The sequence below is a fragment of the Nesoenas mayeri genome (genome assembly GCF_963082525.1).
Source record: "Nesoenas mayeri genome assembly, chromosome: Z".
Taxonomy (NCBI): Eukaryota; Metazoa; Chordata; class Aves; order Columbiformes; family Columbidae; genus Nesoenas; species Nesoenas mayeri.
The window spans coordinates 14094731-14105409 of NC_137542.1; the positions used below are offsets into that span (position 1 = coordinate 14094731).

General features: G+C 47.8%; 1 protein-coding gene across 1 annotated transcript; it reads left to right on the top strand.

The window, feature by feature from the left end:
- Window positions 1–5282: 5282 nt before the first annotated feature.
- LOC308052231 (cyclin-dependent kinase 4 inhibitor B-like) lies at window positions 5283–7937 on the top strand (the record flags this gene model as incomplete). The annotated part of the gene is made up of 2 exons (XM_080363076.1): window positions 5283–5426; window positions 7629–7937. The coding sequence occupies 2 exons, from the start codon at window positions 5283–5285 to the stop codon at window positions 7935–7937; spliced, it is 453 nt and encodes a 150-aa protein (XP_080219202.1).
- Between the last annotated feature and the right edge of the window lie 2742 nt (window positions 7938–10679).

Genomic DNA, 10679 nt, shown 5'->3' on the forward strand with positions numbered 1-10679 from the left:
TTAGACTCATAATGAATGATAAAGCGAATATTAATTTTGATGAGTGTTTGAGGATTGTTCTGCGAAATCCTCATAGGGGGTCATTACAGGAGTCCACAACCTCCCCTATTCCAAAGCACAGATCAGAGAAGAACAGAAACAGAAGAGAGGGAAGGTACAAATATTTCCCTAGAAATCTGTGCAAAAATTGAGATTATATATATATATATAAATTAACCCTTCAAGATCTGGGTCTTGAGATAAAGCAATTCACAGTTTGCCTGCTCTGATGTCTGGTTAGATCACTTTCAGAACTTTTTGAACGTCAAGTGTGGTGAGACTCACATATGTGTGTTGTGTGTATTTATATATATATATATGTATTTATATATATATATATAAATCAGAACAAATACTCGGTTTTCCTGGTTACCTTCAAATCCCTTGTTTTTTGAATTTGTAGGCCTAATTTCTACATTTTACAGTAAATGGGGGAAAAAGAAACTATAAACTCTGGCTGAATCGAAATGCATGAATGTCGAATATAAAACATAAATATGAAGATGCTGATTATGTCGAAGTAAATTCGCTGTAGCAAGGACAAAACCCTTTAATGAATGAGACTGTGACTTTTTTTCCTCTCTGTTTCCACACTTGCTGTAAATACTGCTGCATGTTTTTTTTTCCTTTCTTTACCCCAAGCTTTTCATGGAGTAGATTGAGTTCTACTAAAATGCTGATTAGGTCTAAAATAGTCACTGAAATGTGCTGAAAATCTGATCCTGAAGGAACCTGGAGAGATGAGACAAGGGTATGTGTGTTTAATCCAGGGGAAAAAAAAAAAAAAAAAAAGGATTAGATTTTCCCTTTTGCTTAATCGTACTTCTTCCATAATCACATGTAACAACATTACAATCACAAAAGTAATGTATAAATATTTTGGCAGCTCGGAAACAACAGATCCCGAACTCATAGTATTTCGGGCCACACGTTTCAGCAAGAGGGTGGCTTCATGTTCAGATTAAATGGAAGTTTATTTCGGGAGTGGGAATGGATGGAAATAAAGAGAAAACAGCTCTTTTTGGCCTCATTTTCCCATGTAAATAGATGGATCCTGTTTTCAAGCTTTGTTCAAAATGAAATTACTTAATTAAATAGATGGAACAAAGAAGACTCGACCAGTGTTAGAGAGTGTGTCTTTCGCTGAAACGGCGTCCAGGAAGCTGCTGCTGAACCCCGAGTGGGTCCGAGGTGGGACCGACACTCAAAAACTGTTTGATAGAGACAGTACGACAGTTGCACACCCAAGCAGAGCACTGGCCGAGCGCGGGCATATTTTTATTCCAAAATCTACATCTCTTTATTTCTTAAGACTATGGGAGAGATTTTATTTCTTTTGCCTTCCGTGTGTATTTTTTATTTGTCTTTTTTTTCCCCTCTCTATTTTTATTTTTATTTTTATTTTTTGTTGTTGTTGTTGTTTTTGGTTGTTTGTTTGTTTGTTTTGTTTGTTTTGTTTTGTTTTGTTTTTTAAAGGAAGGGAACATTTTTCCTGATGAATGCTTAAGTACTTTTTGTAAAATGTAAGGTGATTATCTAAAGCCACCATGTCGTTTTACTTTCCGATGACTCCTTAGCCCAAAATGAGGGAGCAAAATAATGTGCATGTAAAATTTTCTGTAGGATTTCTAAGAAAAAAGTAAAAATATCTAGGGATATTTTCACAGCTATTTAGGGCAGCATATTACATTCGGAAATGCATTATTTGCAAGTTTTTATCACGCGACTCAGAAAACAGAAACAAGTATTTATTCTTTATTATTGTAGGTTGTTGTAGTGATGGTTTGGTTGTTTTGTTTGTTTGGGGTGTGTTGTTTTGTTTTGTTCAAAAGAAACCTCTGTGGCACAACTTCTAAAGGTCTAAAATTAAGGTCATAGATTTTCCAGTTCTTACCCAATATGTGTAATGAGGATAATTGTCTTTGCAAATACACTAACATTTTAAGCTGGAGAGTAGAAGGATACTGTAAACTGTTTTATTCATAGGTTTTGCTTCAGTTTTAGCGTAACTGCAAACAACTGGGGTTTTTTACCCTGTAATTGTAAATCAGATTACTTCTGTGTAATCTCTCCATTGTATCCCACACCCCTGCCCCTCGTCCACCTTTTCGACGATTTTCAGGCGAGGAAATCCCAATATTATGTTCCCTAGAGTTTGTCTTTTTGTTGTATTTAATCAACCCCTGGCCTTATTTCCGAAATATTTCTTATATGATAATATAACTCATGTTTGGTTTGGTTTGGTTTGTTTTTACCGTTCAAAGGGTAGTAATAGCTAAGACTTAAACACGGCATAAGATGGCTGCTTTTGGTAACTGAAAAATTACCTTTTCTGTCCGGTATGCTATTACTAAAACATCCCAGAACAATTTACAGGATTGCTGTACTGTGGTATTAAAATGGATCTGTTTTTAGTATCAAAGATCTCTATTTTTGAAGAGTGACTTAAATTAAAAAAAAAAAAAAAAAAAAAGGAGCAGAAATGTAAAACAGGGAGACTGCTTAACTTGGATCGATTTTTTGTTTTTTTGACAAAATACCTTTCCTATAAGGTTTGTTGGGGAGGTAAGGTGGTTTCTCCTCCCTTCCTCCATGATACAAGTGTGATACGAGGGTAATTTTCAAAACATATTACCACGGGGTCGTCTGTTATTTCCCTAATCTCAGATATGACAGTGTGTTTTTATGTTTCGATTAAATTGAGGTCGCCTGTTGGTACCAAAATTGTGCAAAATAGGATTTGCATTTGTGGAGGAACAATTCGTATAAGTTCAATAATATAGCTCAAAATTGTGTATTTTAATGGTCCAGTACCTTGACAAGTGCTTTTGGAGAGTCAGTTAGCACGCGGCCGTATCTGTTGCTCTACACCATTCTGAGATTTCGTAGCTTTTAACAGATTTTTAGCAAGGATGGAGATGCAGACAGGCCCTCTGACTTCTCTACTAACGTCTTCTTTTACAAATATGTTGAAGTGTGGGTGTACCGGTTTTTTTTATACTTACATATAAAAAAAAAAAGACGCGTATGCAGATATTTGTACATACACAGACACACAAAATCCACTATCAACACTGTTTCAGAGAAAGCAAGAATAGCCAGTGGCAATATGCAATGCTGCGGCGCCTCACTATTGATTTGGAATTTTAAGACACCTGACACACGCAACCACGGAGTTTTTCTCCTTGGATTTATCTCTACACCGCTGTGATTAAAGGCAGGTAGCACACGAAGGACTGAAGGATATTTTGCCTGGTGGGTGGGGGATCATTTCCTCTTAATTTTTCACAGCTTATGGACTTACAAAAAGATTACTTTTACATTTTTTGTCTATTGATTTGTTCATTTAATCACCTGACAGCCCCTGGGATCTGCTCTGTACCATACGCTGCAGCAAAAACACGGTGTCTGGGAGCCCGCCACAGGTCCCTGCCAAGAGGGTGTCTCACTCCATCCAAGTCCCTTTCCTTCTCTTACAACGACACTTTCCCCGGAAACTTCCCAAGGGAAGCCCAGAAATTCCTCAGATGAGGAAATTTCAGTGAACTTCTGACTTGCCTACGCAGGGACAAATTTGTATTAATTTCTCCTCATCCAAAGATGCTTCTGCCTTTCGGCCGTCGGTACATGTAGACAGAAAATCGCCAGTTTTCCCCTTCGTCATGCAGGGCTGCTCGTACGCCCGAGCGGCGAGGAGGAGGTTAGAGACGAAGGGGAATAAAGGTGCATCTCCACGGCAGATACTGCTTCTGTAGCAATTCCACCGTTTTTCTGCAAATAAAAGAGGATATTAGGGAACTGACATGGGGGGAGCGGGAGGAGAGGGAAAAAAAAAAAAAAAAAAAGTCCTAAAAAACTTCCTTAATCTATCTTCTGTATTTGCCCACTTCACCATCCCACCTCGGCGGTGCCTCAGAAACGACCCGCTGTCCGCGTTGCCTGCGGGAGCCTTAGACCCCCTCCTTCGCCTTGTCTCTAACCTGGGTCTGCCCGTAGCTTCCATGTGGCGAAGTAAAACCTTCAAGTCCGCGGATCGTGGGTGCCGCGCAGCCCCGTGGGCGCTCGCCTGATGCCCCGTCCCATGGACGGGGGGTCGCTATGTGTGCGGGGGGGTGTATCACGCGTCCCGCAGCGGGGAGCCGCTTTGTCAGGGGGAAACTGGGGGGGGGGGGGGGGTAGAGGGAGGGGGCGCGGAAAACAAGAGGAGGAGGAGGAGGAGTCAGGTGCTTGCTTTTTGGGGACTTTTACAGCGTCAAGGCGAGGCCCTGCTCGGCTCTGGCTGCCGGGCTGCCGTACCTTGTCCCGGCTGTGTCTCGCTGCGGCTTTCCTGCCCGCGAGAGGCTCCCGCAGGGGCCGGGGTGAAGCTGTCCTCTTCTGCCGGGTGCCATTAGGTGGATCGCAGACTTCCTGCGGGCACGCCTCCCTTCCTCATCCGGGCCGCCAGCTCCCGTCCGGCGGCGGGATGGAGGGTCGGACCCCCAGACTCACCGCTCGGAGGGGCTCGGGGCAGAGCAGACCCCCCCTCTCTGGAGGCATAAGCCAAATCCATCCCTTCCACAGAGTCTCTCTCTGCCCCGGGGAGCCTATGGTTCCCCCGCGTCCCGCCTGCCCCACACAAGACAATGGCGGGGCGCGTTCCCACCTGCCCAGGCCGGAGCGGCTACGTCCAGCCTGGGCAGCCGGGAGAAGCCGTTTGTCGGCGGGATGCGTCCTTCTGCCCTGCCTCAACACCCCACCTCCCCCATGTGGGGAGGCACGGGAGGCGCAGGGCCGCAGCCCCTTCTCCTTCTTTCTCCCGCACCGACGGCGCCTCCGGAGGGAAGCAGTGCCCGCAGGACACTCTCCGCGCTCTCGGGGGTTGTGAAATCGCGCTCCCCAGCGGGGGTGCGGAGCTGCCCCCGGCTTTCAGCTTGCGGAGCTCTCTGCCGGCACCTCGCGGTCCTTCGCCGCCCCCAGGAGCCCCTAAAGAGGGTGCGCTGATTTTACCGCAGCCGTCAGCACGGGGCTCCCCTCCTCGCTTGGAGCCGGAGACGGGGGGAGATTGCAGCGCCCTGCCCCGCCCGAGGTGTGCGCAGGGGGCTACGCGCGGCCGTGCCCAAGGGCTGGGGGCCGCCTGTCCCGGGGGGGCGAGGGGGCGGCCGCTGCCCTCGGGGAGGAGGAGCTGCGTCGGCGCGGCGGGAGAACTCCCGTGCAGGAGAGACTTAAAGGCAGGGATGGCCGTGCGGGTCGGGCCGCCGGGGGCGATGGAGGGGTCTCCCCGGGGCGACGGCTTCGGCGATCGGCTGTGCAGCGCCGCCGCCCGCGGGGACTGCGAGGAGGTGCGGAAGCTCCTGGACGCGGGCGCGGATCCCAACGGGATCAACTCCTTCGGGAGGACCCCGCTCCAGGTACGGAGCATTGGGGGTGGGGGTGACGGGTACGGGAGAGCTGTCCTCTGCCACGCTGATAGGGGGCGGATATCAGGTTTTGAAAGAATTTTTATTGTTATTATCGGATCTGGATTCCAGACGTAGCTGCCTGAGTACAATGCGGCGCTTTTTTGAACCCTTGCCCTCCTGCAAATACTAGATGGAGTGTAGAGGGGCACCGCAGGCAGCAAACGAATTATGCTAGAAAGTAATTAAAAGGAGAAGCAGGACTACAAAATCGGCTTCCAGATGGGTTCAGGAAGTTAACTGCGCTTCGATCGACTTTTCTTGTTTGTTTGTTTGTTTTAAATATAGCCTTAACGGGTGTTCTTCCCCGAGGAAATGGAAGTGGGGTCCCTTGCTAGTATTTTCGCTTGAAAGAACGGCACAGAAGACGGGGTGGAAATTGTCACTGAGTAGAAATAGTAAATTGAAACTAGTTATTCATTAGTAGTCGTCACTATTAGTAGTAGTATTTTAAATATTCATTATTCATCAATATTGGTAGTATTAATTTATACATACTGTAATACCAGTGTGAGTGGATTTGCTTTACAGGCATTTTTAGAGCTAAAAGTGTGTTATATTAATCAACATATTTAAGATGAAAACTTTAAAATGCTCACTGAACAATTAATATACTGCGATTTAAACTGGAGTTGTGTATTTCATGAAAAGGTTTTAGTGTGTTGTCATTTGAAGTGATATATTGAATGGTTCACCAGCTAAGCTGGACAGCCATTTTAGTCCTTGCACTTTATATGGAAAAGGAAATATTTTTCTGAAGTTACTGAGCAAGGCACTGAGAAAGTTATTCGTTTTGTTTCTGTTGTACATTCAAATTCCAGATTAAAAAGATCTCCAAATTGTTACAAATTTTCTCTTTCATGCCCCCATTTCAGAGTGAGACTAAGTTCTGTTTCCCTTACCAGCACTTTGCAAAATGGCTGCCACTCTGACTTGTGGACTCTATCTGAAAAACTTAACCTCTATAGGAATTTATAAGTTATTTAATTTATAAGCATTTTCACATTTATATTCTAAATAAAATAAAATATGTGTAGTCTATAGCCAAATGCACATGATAAAGGAAAAGGAAATAGAGAGAGAAAAACCCTAGAATTTCAAGGTATTTTCTATAGTGTTAAGATTAAATTTATGGAGGTTAAAATTCCATTGAAAATGACTATGTAAATGCGGGAAGCAAAACCGCAAGTGTAACTTTCTTTTTTTCATTTGTTTGTTGGAGTTTGTTTGGTCGATTTTCTTTGGGTTTGGTTTGGTTTAGTTTTGTTCAATCGTGCAGGATCAGACCTTGGCAGGAGTTTTTGCTTTTGCTTCAGTTGCGAAGTGGCACTGGGGTTCAGCAGAGAATTTTGTGCGTTACCCGTGGGCGCTGAACACCTTTCCCTGCTCCTGTGTGAAGTAGTGCCGGTTTAGCCAGAGCTGAGAGCGAGAGAAATGGCTCGATCCAGAACTCGTGTGAGGGTGGGTGGAATCCACACTGGGCACCGAAAAGAGCCGAACCTTTGACAGGACCCTGCCCGGCCGCGCCGTGCTGTTCATTGACAGAGAAGTAACGCGTCCCCAGTGGCAGGCTATATTTAGAACCACCATAACACAACTCTGGCAGTAAGGCACATCCCTGAGGACCACATCTACACGGCTTTTAAACACCCTCAGGGATGGTGACTCAACCACTTCCCTGGGCAGCCTGTTCCAATGCTTCACAACCCTTTTTGTGAAGAAATTTTTCTTAAGATCCGATCTGAACCTTCCCTGGCATAATTTAAGGCCATTTCTTCTCGTCCTATTGCTTGTTACTTGGGAGAAGAGACAAACACCCTGCTCACTACGACTTCCTTTCAGGTAGTTGGAGACAACGATAAGGTCTCCCCTCAGCCTCGTTTTCTTCAGGCTAAACAGCTCCAGTTCCCTAAGCGGCTCCTCATCAAACTTGTTATATAGACACCTCATCGTAGTATAGAACATCGCAAGCTGGAAGGAACCCATGGAGATCATCGAGTACGGCCGTGTGCATTTATGCAACTCACAAATAGCTGACGTGGGAAAATTGCACCCAAAAGTGACCCCGACTCACAGCCCCTTACCCCCAGCCACCGCCCCGCGGGTATTCGCACTCGCGGTGCTCCGCGGGGCTGACGCTGTCTCTCCCCGCAGGTGATGATGCTGGGCAGCCCGCGGGTGGCCGAGCTGCTGCTGCAGCGCGGAGCGGACCCCAACCGCCCCGACCCCCGCACCGGCTGCTTCCCGGCGCACGACGCGGCCCGCGCCGGCTTCCTGGAGACACTGGCGGCGCTGCACCGCGCCGGAGCGCGCCTCGACCTGCCCGACGGCCGCGGCCGCCTTCCCGTCGACGTGGCGGCGGGGGGCCCACACGGAGTGGTGGGCCGCTACCTGCGCCACCCGCCGCCACTTCCCGCCGCCTCACCGGGAGCCGGGCCGGCCGTGGAAGGGGCTGCGCGCTGACCCGCCCCGGCCGTCCCTCTGACTCGCCCGCTGCCCGCCATGCCTCCACGCCGCCGCTCTCGAAGCCCCGGAGGCAGCCGTCCTCCGCCTCCCCGCGCCGGACCCCTCTCTCCTTGTCGTCTGCGCGCATCTTTGCGGCAGGTGGCGCGCAGGGTGTCCCCGCCACCGGAGCACCAGCGAGCGCTCACGGCTGGCGGTGCTCCCGGCAGCACGACGGCTGGAAGGGGTCTTCCTCTGCCCCTCTTCCCCAGAGCTTCTCCCGCACACCCCGGGCATTCCGCGTCCTGCTCCCGCGAGGCGCTGCACGCTGCTGAATTTTCTAAGAAAATGCGGAAAGAACCAAAATACGGCCGCGGGGAGAGTGCCAGGTCCTCCTCCTCCGCAGGCTTGCCGACGGGTGGATGAGAATCAGCAAACCGTTCTCCGGTGCTCCAGGGAAATGAATAAATAAACAATTAAACAAATAAATAAATCACCATTTCCCCGTCTCTATAGGTTGTTAAATTGATGCAGTTTTAAAAAGTGAGAACGCTCCGCTTCCCGTAGCGGCTTTCTCACTGCCCGGCAAGACACTGTCTTGAGCTCCATCAGATATTTGTCTTACGATGGTACTGATTTTATCCATAATCGCACAACCCTGGAGTGCTTTGCATTTTAGTGATACCTTGAGATGCTTTTATATAGCGCACCGAAACAGTGAACGCTCTAGCCATCCCGTTTACAAATTTAACTCATCTTCGAATCTTCTCCCCTGATCACCTCGTTCAACTTGGAAAGTCTTAAAGTACTGAACGCTGATCGAGGTTGGAGTTTGGGAACTACTATAGATATTTTGTACAGATATATTCAAAGAAGGCCATTCACATGAGAAAACAATTAGTAATCGTTTAGCTACTGTTAGCTTTAACACCTGGAGATAGCCCGTTCATCCAGAATATCTGAAAAACGAGCTCGGTATTTTTAAGACAGCTTTCCGGGTCTCTAAACCAGAAATTTGGAAATAAAAACAAATGACTGCGGTTGGTTAAAAATGTGAGTCTATTCACGTCCATTACTTCTTCTCTCTCTTTCCCCCCCCCCACCATGTGATTTCCATTGTCTACCCAATGCTCGCACTGCTTACGTGTGATGAAACACCTGTTGTTGTTATTCAACTGTAAGATATCGAAGGATTTGGCTTAAGAAAAAAAAGTATTGTGTTCAACTATTAAATGGTTCTGCCCGCAGCACTTTTCAGTGTTGGACGGTGTCATCTATTTTTACTTTGTTCGTCGCTTATGTCTGTGCATACACGTATGCATACACACATCGCATTCACGCAGGTCGAATAAACAGGGCTTATGCGCAGATGTGTATTATTCACGCACACAAGTACTCGAGAGGAAAACATACACGAAAATCGATATTTTCCCTATTTATAACAACTCTAACAGAGCAACAACAAAGTCCAATCGCACTTCGTATCTTTGCACGAATTTACGATCTTTTTAAAAACCAAAGTTTTGTGTTGTGTTTTTTTGGTTTGTTTTGGTTTTGTTTGGTTTGTTTGTTTGTTTTTCCGTTTTCCTGCTAAAATAAACAGTGGCAAGCACACACTGCAGAATAAGGCACCATGGGCACACACTACACCTGAAGGCTATTTTTTCCCATTTCCCAGATACGTTGGCATTTTTGTTGCCCGCGCGTGGGAGCCTGCACTTTGCTCAGGACACACACCGCGAAGCTGACAGGCGCTCCGATCACTCATCGTTTCGCCTCTAATTTCTAAGCTCCTACTAAAAGGAGCAGCTTTCTGCCGCTCATTGCTTTAAAATAGAATGGGGAAGAAAAAATCACTCACCTCTCTCTCAAAAAAAAAGTTATTTCCTAACTCTCAGGGGGACAAATCGAGGGTGAGCCCCGTTTCCTCCTACCCCCGCGAGGGCGTTTGGCGGTGGCGGGAGGGGGTCAGCAAATCGGTCTGGGGCGGGGGCAGGGCTCTCTCCCCGGACTCCCCCGGCTAGCATGCAGACAGGAGCCCCGCTCAGATTTGCCATGATCCTGGGGTCAGGTGACGGTTCCACCCGTTCCAGCTGCCGGCGGCCCCGGCCGGCGCGACGGAGAACGGAGTATCCCCCCGGCTTCTCGGCTCCCCGCTGCCCCTGCTGCCCGCCTAAGGAGCCCCCCTTTCCCGTGGAAAAGAGGGCCAGAGCCTCGGAGGACCCCTTCAGAAATACGGCCGGTGAAGCGGCGTTCACACGGGGATGGCCGGGGGGTTTCCACGCAGCCTCTCCCCTCCCGGGAAGGCATTGCAGACAGACTGTCCCCCGGGCTTTGGCTTCGGACCTGCCGAAACTTCAGACTTCATTGCGAGGCCATCTGAAGAGGATGAAGACGGATGGGACGGAGTCACGCACGGTGACTTCAGATATGTTCTAAGTGCGAGGTGTGACCGGACAAGGCTTCCACGTACTGCTGCCACCGTGCAGGGAAGGAAAGGGAAAATTCACATTGCTTGGGGCAGTATAGAAAAAGGTTTTCCTGCCAAGTGTCCAGCCCAACCTCTGTGAAAAAATAATCTCAACTTTTTTGTCTCTGTAAGAAGTGTTTAAAAAGATAACTTTCGTCACATTGAGGTGGCAGCACTGTGCTGCTTTCCTTTCTGTCGTTAATGTCCACTCTTTGGACAAGAAGCCAGCACCACTGTGTTACAAAGCACCCTTCCATTGTGTGCAGATGTCAGCATCTGAATAATTTGACTCA